The following is a 24,571-nucleotide window of genomic DNA, read 5'->3' on the forward strand; positions in this document are numbered from 1 at the left end:
CCCCACCACCAAAACCGGCCTTCCACCCCCCCCTGTCGCTGTGGTTATCAGCGTGTCTGACTGCACTGAGCAGGAGTGGCACACATGCATGCAGCTGCAGGGCTCAGCAGCAGCCTGCCAGTCAGGAGATAGAGAGCAGCTCGGGTCCCGGGAGCCAGAACGTGGCTGGCGTCCTGCAAAGCACGCCTCTATTCTGCAGCACGGATTCTTCCGTTTGCCAGAACTGCCTGGAGTGAGGTGGGGGGGGTGGTGAGGGGCAGAAGCTCGGCAAACATTTACGCACCCACACACACTCTCACATCGAAACCAATATGTATTCAAGTGCAGTCACACACCTCCACACACAGTGGCACGTTAACCGGCTCTCGCAATACACCCCCGAAATCACACCAAACAGTGAGACTGTTCAAGTGAAATTCTCATATATGCTGGAATCAGGCTCAGTTCTCCCTCAACACTCACCAGCAGAGATTTTTATTTATTTTTTAATAAAGAACCATCCAAACAGTGAGCAGAAACACAAACACTGTTCTATTATTTAAATGAAATGAAAGATGATCTTATTGTCACGTCTTTACTGCTGCTCTTTAAGTCAAACTGAGAAAAAAAATAAATAAATAATGAAGAGCGGCTACCACTGACGTAATCAGACTAAAGTTTTTGGTGTAGCTTTTTGCAGGCTGTAAAATTGTGTTTTCCACAAAAGAATTAGTTCAAATTAGTTCAGGCAAAAACAATACCTGCCTTAATTACTTTTCAGGCCAATTTAATTCATTCATTTACACTTAAGTCAGGGTTGATCTTTTGTGACAGCCACTGTTTTTTTCACATGGACATGGAAATTTGTGGCAACAAGGTGCAGGCTCCACAGTAAATTTCTTATCAAAGTTAACTGTACACTGATCATTGTTTATATGCAAAAAGGTTAAATTTTTATTTCCAATACTCTGTAAAGTCTCTTTTTCTAGTAAATACAGCTGATTAAAATACTAAAGGGAATCAAGTGTTTGCTAAATTATCTACATGTTGAAGGGGAAGGTGGTTTTAATGGCTGATTTAGGATTGTTTTAATATCAAAGAAGTAAAAAAACAATCCTATCAGGTGCATTTCAGGTTCCAAAAAGTTATAAACAAAAACATTTGTTTATAACTTGCATTTGTGCAGATCCAACTACTGAAAAGTTCCTGGTGATTAAACTTCAACCATTTTCTTGTTTGTATGGATGTTATGGTCTGACACACTAAACAAACCTTATCATATGATTATATCCGAAGGGGGTAACGTCAATCATGTGATCTACAACTATTTTCTCATCACAATATCTAATAATAATGTTAAAATGACAGAGCGCCGTGTGGTGTAGAGATAGAGCGGGCATGCCATATATAGAGTCTGCTTTCGAGACCCTTGCCTGAACACCCACTTCCTATCTGATGAATGTCAATAAAAGCCTCCAGTTTTGATCAAAAATATTGAACACCAGCTAGCTACGCGAAGACAAAAACTCAATAAATTTTGTAGATAACATGTTTATTTTAGTAATTAAACCTACAATTATCATCTGAAAGCTACTCAAGCCTTCAGTCTATGCGTCTTAAGAAACCGGTTTTTAACACAAACGACCCCGAGGTTAACTACCGACATATTGCAGCGGCATCTCCTCCATCTTGACGGTGACCTTTCTGCTGCTGCGCTCAGCTGTTAAGCAGAGACTTGGAGGACAGCAACATCTGGCACTGCCACAGATGTTAAAAACCTGGTAAGGGCTGGACCGACCATGACGTAATGTGTGGGAGGAAAAACAACACGCGGCTGGGACTGAGCGGTAATGCTGTTTTTCCTCATTATCAAGCGTGTGCAATCAATGGGATGGGGGGGTTGCTGGGGTTATGGCAGCCTTTCAGAAATAGAAAACCTCCTTCCTATCCTTCCTCAACACTGATTGCGAGAGTTCACGCAGATGGGATCTGTGGGTGTGAAGAGGCCAATCACTACAAGTCGATGGATGTGTCCCCCCCCACCCCCGTCTCAAATAAAGGCAAACCCATTGGCTTACACATGACACAAACATTTTCCGTGTAATAAACCAAATAAAGGAAAGCATAAGTGATGCAAGAATCTGTAAACCTGTTTAAACCATTCCTAATTCAGCTTTGGCTTCAGGGCACAACTGAGTGTTCAGCTGATTGTTTTCTATGGATTCCCAAAACACATATAAGGAAACAGACGCAATAAGGTCAAAGCATCTCAACATGCCGAAGCAGATGTGAGATGTTACAATGTCTGCTTTAAAAAAAAGAAATGGACTTAGATAAAGAGCGCCTGTCACATTTATTAGCACCACTAGTAAAAATGAGTAAAAGATTTCCTTTAAAGAAATTTAATCACTGTTTTTTTAGTGGGAAAATTAAAATAAAATAAAAAAATATCCAGCATTTTTTTTTTCTATTTCCCTTAAAGTTTGATTTGAGTGAAATTAAACTTCTTGTTTACAATCCATGACAGCCCTTTCTTTATGGTGCACATTTATGCACTTCTCTTAGCCATTATTCAAAATGTGAAAGACAAGAGAACATGCCAGTAAGGCATTAAGAAATTAGCTACTGGCTAAACCTGGCCATTTAGTCAGAGCCAAAGTACAAACCAAGAGAAACTGTGACAAACTTGGCTGTTTTTTTAGGCATGTAAAGAAAAAGCATTTTCCCTTTTACAATCACAAACAGACATGTGGAGTTACCGGAACTCTACTGAGATTTTCACAGGATCTGTGTGATGAGTCGACACTCAAAGTAGGCCAGATAAAACAAACTCGTATGTGGGAGGATCTGGGCAGCTGTGAGCCTGTTTCTTTCGGAGCACCTGGAAACTTCATTACAAGTCCACAGTTTGATGCTTAAACAAAATGCTGCTGGGAGAGGCAGGAGTTATGTCTCCATGCCCTGGTAATTGCTAAGAAAATGAATGAAAATGACTTAGTAGGTAGGGCCCCTGCGGGTTACCACTACATGTAACGCAACCTCCGTATTTACACAGTATGCGTCTCCGCTCCTCGCGGAGACGCATAGATGTTAGACATTGTGAACATAGATGTTCACAAATGTCTAACTTTGAAAGACTGATTGATATGCAAGACAAAAAATACTGATTCAGAACATCCCTATCAATAAGCACTCATTAGGAGCTTCAAGGGTCAAACAAAAATTCAGTGTTTTTCTTGTTTTCTTACTTTTGTTTGCTTTTTGGTTCTTCGGTGCAGCACAGTGTTGAAAAGCATCAGATTTTGTGAACTAAAATAACAGCTCATTTTAGTCCAGAAAAGAGTCTGAAGAGGCTAATCATCAAAATAATTTCAGACTAATCTTCAGCTAATCCTCTAATTAATCAGCTGGCTGTCACAGCTCTCGGCATAAATATGACACAGAGGATGCTGGAGACATGTCAATATATGTCAATAAATACAAGGAGTCTAGCACGGCCATTACTTTTTATCAATTTTATTCAATTTAAGCTTTTTAAAGTACCTCCATTCCAGCCTCTGTCATCTGAGTCCATTAATCACATGTGAAGTCTAAGGAACACTTTTACAGTGTAATAAACCCAAAATAAGCTTATTTATTTTTTGCCAATGAACCAATTAATTAGGTTATTTAGGATTCTATTTTTATGTTTCTGTGCAAATGTTGATATTTTAGTGTAAATATGTTATATTTAGTTTAAAACCATCTCATTCCTGGCCTCTCTAGGTCAAACCGTGTCCAAGCAGTTGAATTCTGGCATTGGTTAAAACGGTACAGCTTTTTGTCACACAGTCCCATGTTCAGGTATAAAATCATCTCTCTCAGACACACAATCCCACCCAGTGGCTAGTAAGGAGTTGGAATAGTGAGCGTGGCCACAAATTTGTGATTTCTTTGCAATCTGGACATGGAGCGGAATGGGTTTCCTCTGCTCTGACTGCTGGTGTCGGTTTTCTGCAGGATGGACGACCATGTCAGACTGACTGCAGCGCTTGGGAAGCAGGAAGTGCTCACTGCAAGTGTTGCCGCCATAAAAGTTTCCAACAGCATAGTAAAAGGTGGCCTGATTTGTCACTTGTTGGATTTGGATAAAAACGTCGCTGAAGGGATCTAAATATGGTAAAGACGCATTTACATTTCCAGAGCCAGATGTTGCCACCATGCGGATCTTAATCTCACTGGAGATTAAGTGACTTCTGAGTTGGACAATATTTTATTCTAGGTTATCAAAGTGAAGGGGTCCTAATACAGATCCATGTTATGTTCCATTACAGTCCTAATACCATATTATTTGTGGTTGCAGTCTGATGAAAATGGCAAAAAAAAAACCATTAAAATAAGGAGTGAACAATGTTTGCTAGGAACTGTACTTCAAAAAAAAAGAAAAGAAAACTCTTCAAGCTAAAAGTTTCATAGGTTAATGCGTATGTCAGTCCCCAGTGACACCTTGGCTGCCTGGGTTGTCCCCTCCCCCAAACCCCCTCCTGTCCACCTCAACATGTCCCTCCGCCTGCCCAGCAACTTGCCCACACATCTTTGCATCTCGGCGTCAGACTGCATGCCTGTCACTTTCTATGAGTCTCCGCTGTCCTGACTGTCTGGTGTGCGGTATCTTGGAGGCAGGGAAGACAGTGAGGGAATATACTGCTCCCATATCGCCATCTGATGCTGGCAAAGTGGGTCTCAGAGGAAAACGTTTCAGGTGCTAGCTGCGCATAATGACATGCAGGGCCGAGTGTATACGTTTAACCAGCGCCGCTTCACAAAGTCTACAACAGCCGAGCTCCTCTTATTTTTGATAAGATATTTAAATATTAGCCATTAGCACAGAGAATCCTAAAAGTCTTGAGACATTTAGATAACAACAAGGAGGAGTAGAACTTCCAAACCTTTACTTTTCCTCTCTTTTCACCGCTGCTGAGACTGACACCCCTGGAGGGTATTCAGACGCAGAGCAGAAGAAAACTGCCTTTGCACTTATTTCTCTCAAACATAGCATTCCCAGAATAAATCCAGACATCTTCAGCCAGTGAGCGGTGAGGTGGCAAAGGCCTCAGCATGCTAACTCCCCCTCACTTGCCAATTTTACGCTCTTCTTTGAGCTGCCATGAGCTTTCAATGGAAACCGTCAGCACCCAAAATAAGCACGCTGCCACCGTCGTCGCTGGACTGCACTTGCGTTCTTGCGTACATGCGCCCGCAGCCCGAAACAAACAAACAGATAAAGAGGGGAATAAAAAAAAGTGTTGCATTCAAATGCAGTGAAACACGTGTGGGATGTTGCGCCACGTCCACTGTGTGCACACAGACATGTGAAGAAAGCAGTGGAATCTATCCAGGATAACTGAGACCAACACATATTTCAAATAAGAGATCATGCCCCCTTTGAAAGCGCACACAGGGTGTAATAGTCGGAGCAGACGGGGATGTACTGTGCCATCTTTGATTGGAGTGGAACATGACACTCAGGGGCTGTCTGAACTACAGCTGAGGCTCATCGCAGTTCAGCGCGACTCCCAGAGCCAGGAGATCTGCTCTGGCGCAGGTGGTGCCCAAGTCACCCTGGATATGCACTAAAGCTGCTGATGGGAAGCACAAATCCCATTAAAAAAAAGCCAAAACTGAAAGACAATGCAAACATAAATCATAAGTGAAAACGGAGTTGTAATCTAAATCAATTAGTTCAATTAGACATTTCTAATTCATTGGCTATGAATCTCATGTCTGTACGGATTATGTCGTACCTGCTGACAGCTTAGATGAACAAGAGAAGACAAGAGCACCTAGCAACAACTAACAACAATATATATATATAGTACATATATACTCAGCATATATTCATGTTGTGATTTGCGATCAAATTATGACACTGGTTCCAAAAGATGGCTTGCCAAAGCAGGGCATGTTTGACTGAGACTGGAAGAAATTCAGACTTTTAGCAGATAACAGGAAGGCTGGCCATATTGTCTTATCTGTTTCATCCTTCTGGGCTTTCAAACAATATGCTACAGTCATTGACTTCCTGCTTTCTTCTGACATAATTATGATGTGTGGAGTCCTGTTTCTCTTTGCGACTCTTCAAAATAGGAAAGATGAGAAACGATGCTATTGAAGAAAGTCCTATGTGTGTTGATCTTCATAAGGAAATGGCTGCAAGAAAATAGCCACTCACCCAAATTTGTCATTTCTGCAGCTTTAGTCATTAGGCTAATGACTAAGATTAAAACAACTGGAACAGTGACTCACAAAGTTAAAGGTGCCAAATTTCGTTTTTAATATTTTATAGTTATTTATTCTACATACTACTTTAAGAAGAAAAAAGTAAACAAAAAGTTTAGATGTCACAAGAAACCCAAGCTTTGACACTGAATGTGTGACTTGAACTTCTAAAGATCAGAAGACAATAATGTCAAAACTCAACAATATATCCTGATTCCTTAATAAATGTTGTCCAAACAATGTGAGGGATGCTCATATAAGCAACTTTTTAACATTTTAAAACTTTTCTTAATCAGTTCTTAGTACAAAACAAAATGTACAGCAAAGTACAAGCTCAGTTGGGTTGTATTTTACTTTGTGTTATGAATAAAACAAATGGCAGTTCACAGTAATGGTGGAGGCAATTTGACATCAGAAAGATTAATCTGACAAAGCAGTAAATCAAGCTGCATAAACCGTTCAGAGACTGATCAGTTAGCCAAACTCCACTGCAATGGTCTGATGTGTGAAACCTGCACCAATGTGACATTCAAAGTCTATAGATGAGAAGCTCCTGCTTCTTCCAATCAAAACTGATTGCTACAGCTTTGTTAATTAATATTTACATAAAGATGGAGTTGTTGAGAAGGTGCCTGACTTTTTTATTTTAGTAAGTGGTGTCTTTTGCTGCAATGACTGTGAATCAATTTATACGCGTTGGGAATGTACCGTACCCACTTTGACAACTGACAATTTAAAATAATTTTCTATAATCTATTCATAGACTACTGGAGGAAAATGTGGAGGTCATTTAGATTTATTTTTGGTCTGATCAGAAGCTAATGTATCATATTTCAACAGATTCAACCGGCCACGGGATCAGAACAAAAATAAAATAGAATTAGGCCGCTAGATCACAGGGAGGATTTGGACATTTTTATCACTATTTATAGTCATATTATATATATATATATATATATATATATATATATTTCATAAATAATACTAATACTAAACCACATAAACAAGTAAACTGTTACATGCTGTTTTATGTACATGGCTACCAACACACATGTAAAATGGGGATACATGTTTAAAAAAGGTTTTGCTATAGAAACCAGTGTTGTATAAAGTACTAAAATCTCAGAGTCAAGTAAAAGTATTGGTACCTCTCCAAAATATGACTTTGGTAAAAGTCCAAGTCACTGACTGAAATGTTACTTGAGTTAAAGTCTTAAAGTATATGAAACGTCTTGTACTTAAGTATGGAAATTACTGTAAAAATGGGTGTACTCAAGTAATGTAATGAAAAGTATAAGTAAAAAGTAAAACAAGGCAAATGCAGTTTGAATTACATTTTTTATATTTTGGTGAACTTGTCAAATACACTTAAAATAATGTACACAACCAAGTGCAGGCAAAATTAAATGTGCTAATAGATACACCTGCAGGCATCATTTAGTTAAGAAAATTAGGTGCTTTACCTATACCACAAGGTTAACTTAACCTGCTTTACAACTGAACCAGCTTCTGACATGAACCACATATGTATATGTGGTTCATGTCGTATGGGGTTCCATTTGTGTCCGACTTTGTTGCAGTCAATCAGTAGGTGTTTGACTGCAAACACCTACTTTGCTATAGAAACCAGTGTTGTATAAAGTACTGAAATCTCAGAGTCAAGATTTGAAATCTATAAAGTGTTTTCAAATCACTACATAGATTTGAAAACACTAGCGTTTCTCTCTCTCTCGCTTTTTTTGTAACAAGTAACTAAACCACACATTGAAAATGTATCGGAGTAAAAGTATGCAATTAAGTTCGGAAATATAGTGAAGTAAAAGTGAAAGTTATCAAAAATGTTCATACTCGAGAAAAGTATGAAGTACTCCAAAATATACTTAAGTAAAGTAGTGAAGTGTTTTTACTTCGTTACTATACAACACTGATAGAAACAATTTCTATCAGGTCATAAACTTTAATGTAGCCACAAGTTAGAAAAAAGTACAACTTCAGAAATAATTCAGTTTGGTTCCAGTAAATTCCAGAAGCAAAAGTTCACAACAGTGTTTGTCAGGGCTGGCCTTGGGAACCAATGTCCTGCAGAGGTCCCTGTTGGGTCGGACTTCTTTTGAATTTGTATAAATGTCGAGGACGTAGTTTGTTTATTTGAATCAGGTATGATGGAGAGGCAAACAGCTAAAGCATGCAGGGCAGCGGTCAGACGACCAAGATTCAGGAAGATAATGACCTGCACTTCCAAACCTCAAATTAAGTACCACTCACAGCAGCTAGCTGAAGTTTTCCTTCAGGATTTTGTTGATTGTTGGACTGAATCATACTCAAATATACATTCAAAATACACATCCAAGAGTCTTAAACAAGCTTTTTGGAGAAATCTTTTTTTTAAAAGGTTTTGTTTGTTTATCCCTAACAAAACCAAAAAGGCACTTAAATGATTTGTGAAGAATCTGGTTTGAAATCGGGATCTCTTGAGATCTCAATCATGGGCAATTATTTCTGGTAAACTTTGATTTAATTTTAGAAATTGAACGTAGCAGAAACAAAACATGCTACCTCGAAGGGAAAACATCACTTCATAGATTTGAAAAACTTTACCTGGCTATAGCTCTCACTGGGAACGCATTTTCCACTAGGTTTTAGCTGACAAGCTTTATCCCAAACTTGTGGGGGGTAAAATGTAGCTCTTCATGATTGTTCAAAGAGTTACTTTGCAGGAAACGAATGAAACAAGAAGAGCTAGACCTATCATTAAAACATTCTTGATGTAAGTGAACGTAGTGCATGCCTGATGCCCACTGTACTGCACTGTATGAGCTTGTGTGGACGGGGTTCTGATATGAGGCTGTTTTAGTTGGTCAAGGCCACAATCAGCGACTGTAATGTGCCCAGAAAAATGAGGTCAGCTATAGCTGCCATCTCCCAGCTGTCATCCGGCAATAGGCGGGACGCGGGATACACCCTGGACAGATCGGCAGTACGTCACCGGGACAGTGGGAACCCACAGGGCTCACATGTTCTCTCACTCAATGTAAAGTAACTAATTACCCAAACAGGCTCTAAATCAAATTACTAGTACACAAATTCTCCACTTCCATCACCACGTCAAAACTTTAACCCCACTGAGGATGTTTGAGAAGTACTGAGGAAGACTTGTGTTGATTACGTGACTTACAAGACACAACAGTTGTTTTTTTTTTTTTAACTAAAATATAAATAATAGAAATCTGCTGTGACAGGAATTGAACAATTTTCAGTCTCACTGCCTGTGAAGAGAAGTATTCTTCTGTATGAGAAGCTTTGACAAAAGGTTTAAATTTGATACTTAACTCTGATCCATTCCACTATCACTAACCTTCAAAATGAGCTACTTTTAGACATATACTTATGCCAACTGGTGAAAAGGCCATACATCGCTGCCAAAACCTCAAACATTTTACCGCACTATACCTAAGAACTAACGACACCACTCTTCAGTGTAGAAGTGGTCGCAGAAGTAATTAGACCCAAAGTCAAATCATTTTAATATTAGGATGCAAGAAGCTATTTGAAAACAATATTTTCTATGGAGACATGTTTGTTGTTTATTCAGGCCACCACTTTCAGACAGGAAGTGTGCAAGTAACAGAAAACTGGAATATAGTATTGTAAACTCTCTCCCACCCTCACTGTTTATTTTTACAAACAGAATAAAAATGTCATAACAGGAATTTCAAAACAAAGACGTTCTGTCTCAACTTTTGGTTTTGAACTTGATTTGTTAAAATAAAGTCCAGATTGATTAAAAACCAAATAGTCATTTCATTTGCAGCAGATGGGAAGTAGATATTAACTTCATTGGCAAACTGTGGTATTTTTTGTTTATAAATCCTTTGCAGTTAATCAATCAATATGTCAGTGTTTATCTTTTTTATTTTGCATACCCAAAAAAGGTTAGAATGGCCTTTTACTTATGCACAAGACAGGCACACCACAACCATGCTGACAAAAAGAATTGTGGCGTTTCATTATTCTGAAATCTCCTGCCATGTGCAGATAGCTGTATCACTCAAAATTATCTGATATTCACACATGTATCAAGTTTATCACGAGGGGCCAAACTCAGCACATCAGGCCTGGATAACTAACCTTTTACCCTGCAAACACAAGACTAAGCTGTCCGTCCCAATCAGCATCAGCCAGAGATCGTAGCAAAGCCATTAGCCGTTTGCAGCATAGATTCGGTTTGGGTCAATTAGACCAGCGGCCTCTCTATTGGTTTATGTTCACACAGTGTTTCATGTCTATCAATTTATTATGCAACGCAAAAGTGACACCATCATCCACAAAAGTTTGTTTCCTTTGAGATGAAACATCTGCCACCACGGCCAGGGTTAGTTAGGCCACAGAGTGTGAGGCAGCAGACAGGAAGTATGGAGGGCCATTTAGATGAGCAGGAGTGTCACAGGAGAGAAGGACAGTGGCAAGCAGAAGAGGGGGTGCAGTGTGCCACACTGACACCTGGTGCTCCAGATGACAGCTCTGCAGCCAGATGGACCTCATTATACGCACACTCATACACAAACATACCCACACATGTATACCGACATTCAAACACATACTGTACACATATCCACAATTACTGCCAATCTTATTCCACAAACTCACACATTATTTTTATTCAAATTTTTGTTGCCAAAGTAGGCAAAACAAGAGTTACATTGGATCAGACTTAAAAATGGTCCCGCTTGAGGGAAGTGTAACGTTTTGAACAATGCAGTTGCGTTGTGGTGGCAGGTTGAATCAGTGTTCGGGTTGAAATATGTAGGCATGGCGCTTGTGTGGTCATAGTGGGCAGATTAAAGAGACCCCATAGCGTTTGCTTACACTGAACATACCCTCCGTTCTCCTCACCACCTGTCATTTCCTTGCTCGAGAAACCTTCGGCCCACCATATACCCCCACTTTGCTAATTTTCTTTCAGGAGGAAGACGATTCAAGAGTCCTATTTGTATTTTTGAAAAGCAGTTTACTTCTCAACCTAAGACTTTTTCCATATCATTTTGTATCCCCCTCTATATGATTGAATTTTTGTGTCTCACTTGGAAGCCAAGGTCGGTGCATTCAAATTCTGCTAGATTGTCTCTGTCGCTCTGAATCAAACCCATTCAAGCAGTTGTTTCACCTCACTAAGCAATAGTACATCTTAACCACCACTGTCTTACCTCCAGTGCAGCAGAGGGTTTCTTCTTCAGCTCCTCACATTTGCGAAACTTGCAGATCTGGTGGCCTGTTTTTCTGTTCCGGCAGCTGCTGCACTGCTCGCAGTTAATCCGCCGTCGGCAAGGCGGACACATGCCGCAGCGTTTCCGTTTCTTTTTGCCGGAGTTGATAGCAGAGGCCAGCTCGCTCTGTGCCGGGTATTCGGTCAAGCCAGCCATGTGAAGCGCGCTGTCCGCCAGAAAGACTCCAGCCGGTGTCATGATGAAAAGGCCCGGGTTGAAGGGGAAGCCGCTCCCTACTCCATATGGGAAGTCAACGGGACCACCTACGGCGTCCGTGACAGACGTACCCTCCAAGTCGCTAGCCCCCGAGCCTGCGTCTCCGCCGCCAACTCCCACTCCCATGCCCCCAGGCAGGAGCATGTGCTCCATACCGGCTCGCTTTAGCAGCGCTGCTGCCTGGGCAAAGTGCAGCAGGCCATTTTGTCCCTCCAGAACCTGTTCTAAGGTTCTGTCCAACTTGGCTGCTGTTAGTGTGGAGACAGTGGCTTGGGGAGCTGCGGGCGGTTGAGGTTTGGCCGAGTGGCTCTTCGTCGAGCTATTGTCCGTGTGTCCATTGGTGGTGGCAGAGGAGACCGCTGTATATTGAGATAGAGTACGCGAGTTCTTAAGGCTCTTGCTGAGGGGCTCGCTGATGATGCCACTCCGATTCCTGCGCTCTATGACAGGAGAGTCCTGTTTGCAGCTACTCCGCTCCAGGTCCTCTGTTTGGGGTCCCTCCGACAGCCCACTAGACATGGTCCGGTGCGTACGTGCCTGGGTCGGGGGTGAGGGTGGAAAGGGGAGAGGGGTGAGCAATGAAGGACTTTTACTCTGCCCTGGTGAGAGTGTTGCTTGGTGTTAGTGGGCCAGCCAGCCGGTCAGAAAGAGACAGGCACCAAAGCCTTCCTCCTCCTTAGAAGCGCGGCCCTCATCCACGTTCTTCCATTGGCTTTCAGGAAACTTTACAGGGAGAGAAGAGAAAGGGGGTTACTATTCAAGGTTCTCAAGATGTTTCCATTCAACATTTCCAAACTTCTGCTGACTTAATTTCCTACATTTTTCTGATTTTTTTTGTTTAATTGAGATCAGAATACATAAGTTATGCATTGTTGTGTTTCACTATCTGTGCTGAAGCTGGCTTTTCGTTCATGAGTGAGGTAAAAGGCCATTTCACAATTTTTTGACATCAACTCAGATCAATTATAATGTAGAGAACATAGAAATATATAGACTACATTGTCCTGGATTACAAACAGACCCTTTAAATCATAGTTTGTGATCAGTTCTACCTTACATTCCCAAAACAAAAATAGAAATCAGAATTTGTTTGGCATCACTTCAAGATCCATGGATTCAATTTAAACCTAGAACTACAATGACACGGAGGGCAAAAAAGCTGATTTTAGAATGAGTGTGTGTCTTATCTTGCTTGCTATTATGTACATCAAAACTAAAGGCCATCACCTAAGTAAATTTAAGTAAAAGAAGCTCTTTATTTTTACAGACATTTTTATTTTTCTAATCTATAGATTAGAATAAACTTGTTTGGCACTCAATTTTAATTTTTCCACATTCATCCAGACTTGAAAATTATTTAATCAAATTCCATATTTTTGTGTAGGAACCCTGTTTTATGGAGAGTCACCAAGAAATTGCCCTGTGTCTGGAGTAGGACGATTCTCATCTCTGCGGTTGCGCAAACCAAACCAAGAATTGCATAAAATGAACTCAGCGCGTGCAGAGATGTAAGAAGGTGCTGAAAGAGGAATAGTTTTCTGTGACAAATAAAAATACTGTATGTCTTCATTTCATTCGCACCACAATAATCTGAGAAAGAGCAAGACAACAAGCAGATAACAAGAAGGCTGCATGCAGTAGAGTAAAGTTGCTCTGTTCTGAGATGCAAACTGTCATGGATCATGCTAGATTTAGAAATTGTGGCAGATTTTCAGAAATCTCAGACTTAAGTGAAAGATCTACATTCTTAAAGCAATACAAATGGAGAATGGTGTTTTAGCATTATTAGCCGTGCTAGTTACTAACATAGGATACAAAAAGTAAGTTAAAATTTCCAATTACCACGTCACAATCAGGGATTTTTCAGAATCACTGATTCTGAACAAAAATTGATCAGAATCAGTGCACCTTTCCACTTTCCACCTTCTGTTGCACTGCTCATTTGACCACATATGCAGCTTCAAGAAACATTAAAGCATTTACTATACACTCGGATTCAGCTCCTCTTTTGGTCTCTCTTGCTCTTATCAGCCAATCGCATTAAGGGTGCATAAAGTGTGTCATCTGCTGAGCGAGTGGGGCACAAACATTTTAGTTTAAAAGCTACTCTGTGTGGCTGAGAAGCAACAAAGCCAGAAGTGTGAGAATAAACTTAAAACTCTGGAAATATGACAGCAAACGAGTACAAAACTAAATTAATCCACAAGGGAGGTCCCCCAAATTAATCAACTTATCACATCTTTCAGAACTGGAATTTAGTAAAAAACATTTTTAATACAGATTTGATGTAACGTTTGGTATTCAGTAGGGAATTTGTGCGGAAAACAATGGCTACCTGTGAATGAGTTTCATTAGGGACACTGAAATTTCTCACCCAACTGCGGAAGAATTTGATGAAAATTCTGCCCAAGAACAACAGCGTTTACAACACCTCTAATTCTTTTCTTACCAAATCAATCCATTAATCAAACCTTACACGCTCCTGCCTGATGAGGCAACACCTGCTCCCCTGCAGATTCCCTGATTGGCTTGCAAGGAAATTACAAGGTGGGGAGCCAAGTCCCTGCTACTTCAATATAATAAAATCTAATGAATTAATTTGTAGCGAGGACAATCATTTTCTTGATAAATGACTTTCTATCACAAGCAAGGTACTGCTTGCAATGTATTCCAAAACAGTCTGTTTTTGTCTTTATCCAGCAGGAAATATTGGCTGCACCAATCAAAAAGTTTGGCCAAATGAGATCATGTCCAAAGTTTACACTGCTGCCACAGCTCTTTTTTCATAAACAACACTGATTCTTTATCAGGTTTCATTTTTAGGATGTTTTCACCAACAGTTCACAACACAGAGTACAAATAATTTACATGGTTATTTTTAATATTGATACATACAGATCATGAAAGAATATAAATATGAAGTAGACTTCACATTTAAATTCTTTAAATGTGTTAAAGGGCTATTTCACAACTTCTGTAGAAAATCTGGAACAACTTATGACAGAAATGTTTTAAAATTGATCCTTCAAATCACATCAAATTTCCACTGCATCATCCTTTAATGAATACATATTACATAGAAAGAGTTTGTGATCTATAAATCTTTTCTTTTGTTTATGAAAACAACAGGTCCATTTAAAAAGACACATTAAAAATGGCCTTAGAAGCTGAAAGAAAGATGAAAAATATATTTTCTTTAATTATTGAATGACTTTCCATTTATATGTGGGTTCTGTCAATAACACAAAAACATAAAAGGTTCAAGGCAAACAAAAAATTATGTTTTGGTGTGGAAAAACAAAGCTAAGGACATTATTTTGAAAAATAAACAAAACAGTTTATTTTTCAAATATTTTTAATTTTATTTTAAAAATGTAATTATTTTAACTGCATTTACTTTTTCATACTTAATCAGGCTTGAAACCTGATAAATAAAAATCCCAAATGTTCAAGATTGTGCAGATTATCCACTTTTCACCGACAAACATTTCTGCTTATCATTATCTTTTACTTTTAGAAAAAAAAAGTTTGTCATCTTGAAATTCACAGTTATCTACTAAAATGTCCAATGTAAACAATGTAAGGTGTTATTTACTTATAACGAGTTTTACTCGTAGTTTAAACAAACCCGTGACACTCCAGAGCAATTAGACACCTAATTATATAATGATGCTATTTTCTGACCTGTCCGTGTTAACAAACAAGCGCACCACCTTTCAGAAACGTTGAGGAAATGGCCGGGTAAATCCTTATAAGGGAAACAAAGGCAAAGAGAGGGGCGGAGGATGGAGGGTCGGGGGGTGTGGAGGAGGGGGGGTGTCTGAGCAGTGTGTGGAAATTGGAAGGCCAGAATTAGTGGGAGGTAAAGCTTCAAAGGCTAAAGCACAGCCCCCACATTTTCACCAGCTCAGGGGGATGCGGCGCCAAAGAACCAGAGCCAGCTCTGCAGCCCTTCAACCCCGTAGTTTCAGTTTCCCCGATGCTGCACTGACCCGGGTCTGGTTTCCCGACAGCATCCCCGTCCTATCAGAATCTGTGCTCAGCTGCGAGTAAAGAGTGCTGAATTAGTGGATTTCATGTTTCATATAGTCTCTGGAGAAGGCTTTGTATGTGACTAAAAAGATCCCTCTAAACTATGTCTTCAGTCAACATTTAACTGTTTTAGTGATGGTTTAATTAAGTGAACAGGTTTTTCTTTTGTGAAAAATAAAACACCCGCAAACATTTGCAACCCGTAATAACAGTGAATTGTGGTAATTTGACCATTTAACACACATCATTTAACACTAATTAGCAATTATCTTACAATATTTTATCATTCGATTCAACTTAATGAAGAAATGAAGAAAACATAGTCTAGTGAGCAAATTTAAGAGTTAACGGAACAGGAAGTACTTTTATTTTGATTAGCCAGACATATCGCCTAATGAATTACATATAAACTTCTATAAACATGGCTTTTCCTGAAAGTTAAGTGTAGGAATGCTTTAATTTAAATAGACTCCATTGATAGTGATAATAAAATCTGTCTTTGTCAATTTCAAAAACAAAGATTTACTAACCTCTTTAAAACTAGCCAACTTTTAATTTGTGTCAAAATGAGCACATCAAGAACATGTAAAAAATATTTTAGTCTACCATAAGACACAATGCTACATTTTTTTTGTGTGTGAAAACTATGCACAATAATCCAAAATAATCTAAAAAGTCCTAAAGGAGAACAATAACACATATACTGTATACCGCACCAGTCAATAATCTGTACACATATTCATTTTAAAAACTTCACTTTTAAACCAGAAAGTAAATGTCTGTGAATCTTAGCAACCACTGATGCTTACAAAGGTACAAATGTACAAAATGGTAAAGGAATAAAATAACAACTAACTGGGCCTGTACTGATATATGTTTGCAAGTCAATTTATCAAAATGATCAAGGTCATACATATTATGTAAGACAGCAAACAAACTAACTTCAGTCAGGCAATGTCAAATCCTGCTCCCTGTGAAAACATTAGCTGTGTTTCCATTGACCATAAAGTCGCGCAAACTGGAGTTGGGGAATTAAATTTGCCCATTTAAAAACACCAATTAAAAAAAAAAAAAGCTCACGTTTTTTTGACAAAAGCTATTTTGCGCTAGAATGATGTGGTTTTCCATCTATTTCAAAATTAGTGTATTTTGAAAACTGCAATCATCACACCAGTCATGTGATCAACAACCAGATGTTACTACTGACAGAAAAAACGAAGACGACGTCTGGAAGAGGTAGAAGGATGATGGTGCAGCATGTTTTTCAATTATTCAACCCATGACAAAACTTATTCACATGATTTTAATCAGGTTTCTTATTTAATGGAAACACCTCAATTTGCAAAATTGTATCGTTTGATATTGGCAGAAAATCAATAAGGATTTGAAAACATTTGTAGTGGAAACACAACAAGTGTCAACAAGTGTAAGTTGTAAGTTCACTAAAGCCTGTAATACGTGTTGAGTCAGATATACCTTTAGAAACAAATAATAAAAGCTACTGGCCTTTTAAGTAAACGACTGTAGGACTTAGTCCCTGACAACACCTACAGATAAAGACCACTGTATAAATTACCCTAACTTAACTATATTTTGAGGCTGTCCTGCACTGTCCTGAACATCATCACTGAGTGAAAATCCAAGCACTAATGTAAGGCATGTAAAAATGATGGAATACAGACATTACATTACATTATTAAACTGTAAACCTACTCAGTTTTTAACAATATACACGGCATATCATTTGTTAATTTAATGTAGCACTGTATTGAGAATTGGCACTGATCTTGAATGACTTGTTCTTTAATCTTTGTTTTGTTTATGAGACTAAAAAATGTACAAGAATATATACTGCAAAATTACAAAAGTGCTTCCAATGGCAAATATTTATTTACCATATTTATGTGGGGGATTTTTGTCCAGCATGCAGTCATACTCTGCTGTTCCTGCATTAAAACATAAGGTAAGAACTGACAGCAAGTCCACCTACAATGTATTAGCTTTGCACTCATTCTCCCGTGCTGTGTGCCCTATCAGTCACACTCTTTCAATCATAATAAACCTTGAGCTTGGCATATAGTCCCTGGTTAATCACCCTCCTCTACTTCTTACACCCTGGCTTCTCAGCTCCCCTCAGCGCATCATTTACAGAGAAGCCTCATGTCCTCATGTGAACTGTCTCCTAAACTGCAGCTGCATTTTAAAGACAGCCTGGATGTCATTTGGGTAAAACAGGATAGCTGATGTAGTTTAATCCAACTGGCAGGCTCACTTTATTTATTGGCACATCCAAAGTGTAAAGACTAAGTGATGTCTTTTAGGACAATATTTTTTCTTGAACTAACAGCCACATATTAAAGTGGCATTTCTTGCACGTTAAGCGTCTCCCATTTCTTAACATGTGCTCATAAAAGTTGTTCTTGACATCTCAGTGGTTCTTTCTTGTTTTCTTTTTTTTTGTAAATGTCTTTGTGCACAATGTGCAACACTGGATGACAGCACAGAGATAAAGACCAATGTATAAATTACCAAAAGATCGATACAGTCCAGGAACTACACAAGTGAATCATTTTTCAGAACGGTCAGATAGCTCAGCTCAAAACTGCAAAGCCTTAGTGTTTTGTGAGAACCTATAATTAAAGCATCTGCAAAAATAATTGGTGACCAGTTCCTTAAGTGAAGTTACACAGGAGAAGGAACAGTAGCCGTAGTGTTGAGGTATTTCCTGTGGAACTGTTTATTTTTTTAAGCTTTGTCATAATTTAGCTTTTTTTTTTTTCTCACAACTTGAAGAAAGCAAGTTTAAGCATTTGGACATGTACATTTAATGTCATCATTCAAAATATCATTTGACTCTTGAAATACACTGGGGAGCTTTGTCAAAAAACTTTTCAAATTTATCCTTAAGTGACTTAAGGCCCTCGCATGTTTGCTTATCTGTCTTGAGATTTAATGGCGAAAAAGAGAGATACAGCTTTAGGAATGGTTTTAAAGTGTAACATTAACATTGCAACTAAGAAATACCACATTTACCACTAAATAACTGCTGCAGTTCATATGCAAGAGCAAAATGCACATTGCAGTAATATTACCTGGTAATATGTAACTTAATCTCAAGGCATGCTATGCAGAAGCTCTGTCTGTACTGAGAAAGATTCAAACACGTCAGCAGGCTGAATGTTTGGAGTGGCTGACATGCCAGGAGAGTTGGACTTCTCTCCTGACTGGACCACTTGGAGACAGGACCACATTTTGTTACCTTTAGCCCAAAACACTCAGGTAATCATTAGATAGAGAATCAATAAAAAGAAGCAATGACATTAAGGCGAAAAGTAATTTACTCCAATGCTAGCCTGATTAAAAACAAGCTTCTACGTTTTCCTTCGTAGAGAAGGTGTGGACTCTTTTAAATTTAACAAAATCGCTGACGTTTGTCCACAACGCACGTAATGCGGTGCAAATTCTAAAGGAGCAATCCAAGTAAATGGGAGAAAGCCCAGACTGCGCTATGAAGCAAAATTTTAATCAAGAGGGAATTTTATAGGAAGGTGATGGCCAGGCTACTCCAACGCAAAACAACACTAAGTTTGACACCCGTCTTCTAAAAGCACACACTGATTATGGGAGTGCATAAGATATATATAACAGGACGCTATGTTTTATAGAACATGCTTCATTTCTTCATGGACCCACATGGAAAGCATTTTAAATATGCCAACATACATGGCAAGATAAATCTCATGGTAGGTTTAGTGCCCACTCAGCACAGACGATCTGAATTTGATTTAGAGTTTTGTCGTTGCTAATTTAGCCACATTGTATTACCTGATATATTTCTGAGTGTCCATACATCTGCAATGGAGATGTCCATTGCAGCTAAAGGTTCCCTTACAAACATGTCATATGAAAATATATTAAAAGAAAAACTGAGGAAATTCTAAAATGACCAAATAAGTATTCAGAAAAATATGCTACTACACTTATTTAGCCGTTTTCCTGTATGCAACTGACTGCATTGTCATTAATTTGTCTCTCACCACCCCTCATCCCAAATGTACACACACACACACATGCAGGAACACATTCCCCTCACAAGTGTTGTGGGTTTATTTTAATGAAATAATTTGCATGATTTCAGTGACTATAATTAGCTGGAGGTTAAACCTAAAATAATAATAATAAAAAGCGTATACACTTCACTCTTACACGCTGTATAAGAATCTGAGATCCATTTACACAATATGAAGCTACAGCCAGAAAAGATTGTCTACATACTACAAGCAGGAGATAAACTGTTTGTCTTTTTGGCATAAGCACAGAATAACCAATTTAATTCTGCTACAACAATGTAGCATTTAGTGGCTGTAAAGTAACATGAACTTCCCATGCATCCCATTTCAACTTCTTAGTTTTAATGAGGATGTAAGCATATTTGTTTGCCTCATTCTTGACAATGATCAACCTTGTAACTTCATTTTGTATCTTTTGATCATTTATTTGCCCCACTTAAAAGCACCTAGAGTCAAATCTTGCCACTTTCGAGACAAAGGTCCCTTGCACAGCCACACAAGAGCAACCTAAGGCTTTTTCCCTTTACTAGAAGTAATGACATCAATGAAATTGTAGTTCACTAACACAAAGTGTTGTTTTTGCAAACTGATCTTTAGATTAACCAAACAGTCATGCTCTTGGACTGCGGCAGGAAGCCAGAGTACCAGGGGAAAACCCGTACATGCACAGGGAGAACATGCAAACTCCATCCAGAAAGACCCCAGACACTGGGGGAAAAAAATCATCCCAATTATAAGTTAACAAAAAAGAAAAATACAAAATCACATTAACCATTAATGAAAACTCCTAATTATAGATATAAAAGAATAAGAACTTTTTGTAAGTTGATCAGAATGAACAGGAACTTTTGATCAGTAATCTGAGCCTTCCTGCTTTCATGGGGTAGAATTATTAAGTGACACTGACACCAATTTCCTTTAGCCTCTCTCCAAAGTAGGAAAGACACGAGAGAATACAACATCTCCAAGTCAATTATTTTATTATAAGGCTCTTTAACAAAATTTTATGGGAGGTGCCAATAAATATGCAGGACTATGTGTGTGTTAAATTCATTTTTTATTAATGAGTCTTAATCTATATAAGATTTTGGAATATGATCATTAAACTGGAGATACTAAAAGATCTAAGAAACTAAGAACTGAAGCATTGATTAACATTCAGAGATTTCATTGACAAATGTTCACACTAAATAAAGTGAGCCTGCCAATAATGTCAGTCCTGTCGCTTATTTACCCTTTTTTACCCACTTTCTGTGTGCTATATAGAGAATTTTTCATCTCAGTATGTCTTCCTTCCAGAAGAGGGTACTATTTACATTTAAAATATATATGTTTTTGTGTTAGCACACATGCTATCAACACAATACTATATAATGCAAAGCTCTGTAAACCCCTGGAGAAGGCTAAAGAAATAGCATATGTATTGTAGAATATAATAAGTATGCAATAAGTTGAGGTCTTGAGCCTGCTGGTCATGCCTAAACAAAACATTAGTGAATGTTTGATTTAGATATAGACTGATTGTAGCATTTAATAAAAGCAGACAAACTGTGGCTGTGTCAGTATGTGCCTTTTACTGGCACATGCTGATGAGAAACCACACCGAGAAGCCACGCTTAGTGTGCCCAACATTAAAAGGATAATGTGCCATTTGTATACACTATGAAACTCGAGGTCAACATGAATCATTCACCAAGTATAGCTGCACTTTCTGCCTTATTTTCACAAATATTGTCAGACTTCAGCCCCAGACAGCGAGTCATAGTAAAGTCTTGAATCTGTACAGTGCAAGTCAAAATCAAGTCTGAAGTCTTCTGTGAGTTAAATGTGACTTTTTTTTTTTTTTACCATGTTTGATATTCCTGACCAAAGACTCAAATTAGTGGACTTTTACTCATAGTGAGGCACAGTGCTACAATAAATGCTGAGGCCACCTCAATCTCTGTCACTTTGACTTTGATTTTTGGATAAAGTACAATGTGTACTTTTAATTTGTATGTTTTATAGCAACTGCGATCCAGGGTAGTTTGTAAATATGATTGCTGTGCTTGGCGTCGTTAATTGTAATCCATAATTTAATCGGTGCTTTTTAACTGTGAACAAGAAAATATTATTGCTGCCACTTAGTCAGTCTAGAGGTAGCAGAGACAACTTGTTCAAGTTCAAACTAAGCCATAAGGATAAGGACTAAACAGGGATTAAAGTAACTTCAAATGCATTTAGCAGCTGGTTCAAAGTGTGTGGAACACCATCAGTGAACAAAACGTCAAAGCTTGAAGCAGATGTGCTAAAGCTGCAGAAACCATCTCCAGATGCTACTCATGCAGCTAAGAACAGGAAACTGAGGCTGCAGCTCCCAAATGCTCACCTTAACGGGAAAGCAATGGATCCGGAAAAATGTTTCCTGGTCTGATGAATCTGAATTTCAGTTGCAACACTAAGATGGTGCACTCAAAATTAGGCGTAAACAATATTTTTGTGGCACATTTTGGCCACTTTAAACACCACAAGACAGCTTGTTATTGTTGGTGTCCAAGCCCATCCTTTCATATCCGAGGTGTACCCATCTTCTGATGGACAGTTTTTTGAAGTAAAATGCACCATGTCATAAAACTCTAATCAGCTGAAACTGTTTTGAGTTCACTGTATTCAAGTAGCCTCCATTCCCCAGATCTCAATCAAACACGCTAACTTTGGGATATTGCTGAACAGGATATCAGCATCACGGATGTGCAGCTGTCAAATCTGAAGCATCAACATCTCTAAGCAATGTTTCCAACACCTTGAGTCTATGCAACAAACAATTTTGTGGGTCCAGTAGGCAAAAAGGAGTCAGCAAATCCAGAGTGTACCTAATAAAGTGACTGGTTAGTGAGTGTCGAATCTAGAAAATGGTACTGTAACTGTCTGCTTTCAGATTCTTAGTCTTGCCCTGAGGAGCCAGATATATAAATTGTCAGGTACGCTGCTCGGGAATCAGTCCTGAATGAGTTTCCGTGACTGACGTCAGTGCATGCGCAGGTGCCAGGTTAGCAGCTTTTATTTAACAGAGGTAGCGGTGGTGGAGGCGGTGGTGTGGTGTGGGGGGGGGGAGAGCATTGTTTGGTTTATAGCTGCGTGGTTGTGAATCATTTGCGACAGACGCTGGGAACACCTAACGCGGAACGCAGCTCTCCATTTTCAGGCGGACTCTGTATGTACTTGTCCACGCGCTGAGCTCCCTCCGTCTCGACTGACGCGCGCACACGCGCACAAACGCAGAGGAGGTTAGAAAGCCTGGTGGCAATAATTAGATTCAACGCTCCATCCTTTGTCCATAACCTGCTGCTGCGTCTTCTTTCACCCCCCGAATAGGCTGCGGGCGCGCACACTGAAAAAGTTGGAGGATTTTTTTTCCCCTTCTTTTCTTTTCTTTTCTTTTCTTTGGATCCACTTGGAGATGCTGCTATGTACCTTTTGTGGTGGCGGAAAAAATAAAACATCTGTGGGAAACTTTCAAATGAGGACATGCTGGAAACAAAAAAACAATAACAAAAAAAAAAAAAAAAAAAAAGCCGAGGAAGTGGGAATCTTTAATTTTAGGGTCCGCGCGGATACGCGAATCTTTTAGTTATCCGCATTAATAAGAGTTTTTGTAACAAAACCAGACACCAGGCGACTTTTGTCAAAGCGATGTCCAAATTAACGGATCCTAACTATAACCGATATAGTCAGCTGGTTCACATTAAACTGCAGGTACTTCAGGTCCAGCAGCGTGGCGTCTCCTTAGTTACAGCTTAGTTTATTTCCCTAGTACATTTTTTTTTTTTTCAAATAACAAAATGGGATTTTGTATCGTCTTGCGATCAGACCTTTCAGGGTACAGATACATCATGCTTTAACTTCATCCCACACTGACACCACATCCCAACTTTCATCAGACTTCGGCAAAGTATGATTCCCCCCACCGCCTCGGACCATAATCCACCCCCACCTCCCTCCTTTTCCATATATCTGCATATTTGCAAACACTCAGTCGTGTTTTTTTATTATTATTATTCGCACCTACCAGAGCAGATTCAAACAGAAGGGAGGGCTCCCACAGTCCGAGCGGTCCGTCTCACTCCCTGCCTTGCCGTGGCGAATGGTGACAAAAAAAAAAAGAGAAAGAAAGAAGACAAGGAAAGACAGGGGCACAAAAAGATTCTTTTCCCAAAGACACAATCCTAACCCGGTGCCTGCTTGTTAGTGACAAACGTGAAGAGAAATAAAATCAAATCAAATTCTGATTTCGCGTCGCTTCAATGAGAAAAGCGCACTTTCTCTGAGGCTGTGTTGAACGCGTGGGTTCCCCGAGCTTTCTCGGTGCTTGCAATCCCACCTCTACATCCCCGTTTGCAGAGAGGAACATGCAAACACATTTCATAGATTTTTGGAGCCTCGTGGAAAACCCGGAGTGGATTTCTGTGCGAGATCTGAGCCACAGGGAAGCTGTTTCAAAACACAGCTGCAGGCCGACTGGGCAAGAATATACTCTCCTTTTCATCTGTTTACTCCTGTACCTAACATGGAAATGATCTCTTTTTGACCTCTTATTGAAAACTAATATCGATTACATTGATTTGGTGCCGAAAAACATCTGGATTAGACAAAGTTTGCAAATGAAGCCATATTGAAATTTGTCTGAAAATAGTTCCCAGGCTATTGTCTGCTAGTGACATAATGACCCCGTGTTCTTAGCTTGTTTAAGTTTGTTGTAGGATCGTTCTCTAC

The 24,571-nt window shown here is 39.1% G+C and overlaps 1 protein-coding gene across 2 annotated transcripts in view; it reads right to left on the bottom strand.

Moving 5' to 3' along the window:
• The window catches only part of cxxc5a (CXXC finger protein 5a), a 26,776-nt gene extending 2,556 nt beyond the window's left edge, over positions 1-24,220 (bottom strand). Inside the window, exons 1-2 of one of the 2 annotated variants that reach the window (XM_008427056.2) lie at positions 23,868-24,220; positions 11,442-12,440 (exon numbers count right to left, since the gene is read on the bottom strand). In XM_008427056.2, the coding sequence (XP_008425278.1) occupies positions 11,442-12,236 (795 nt within the window). In that variant the 5' untranslated portion in view covers positions 12,237-12,440; positions 23,868-24,220. The remainder of the gene's footprint in view (positions 1-11,441; positions 12,441-23,867) is intronic. The other variant, XM_008427058.2, reaches the window with a different exon arrangement.
• Between the last annotated feature and the right edge of the window lie 351 nt (positions 24,221-24,571).

Source organism: Poecilia reticulata, linkage group LG14 (genome assembly GCF_000633615.1).
Source record: "Poecilia reticulata strain Guanapo linkage group LG14, Guppy_female_1.0+MT, whole genome shotgun sequence".
NCBI classification, from domain to species: Eukaryota; Metazoa; Chordata; class Actinopteri; order Cyprinodontiformes; family Poeciliidae; genus Poecilia; species Poecilia reticulata.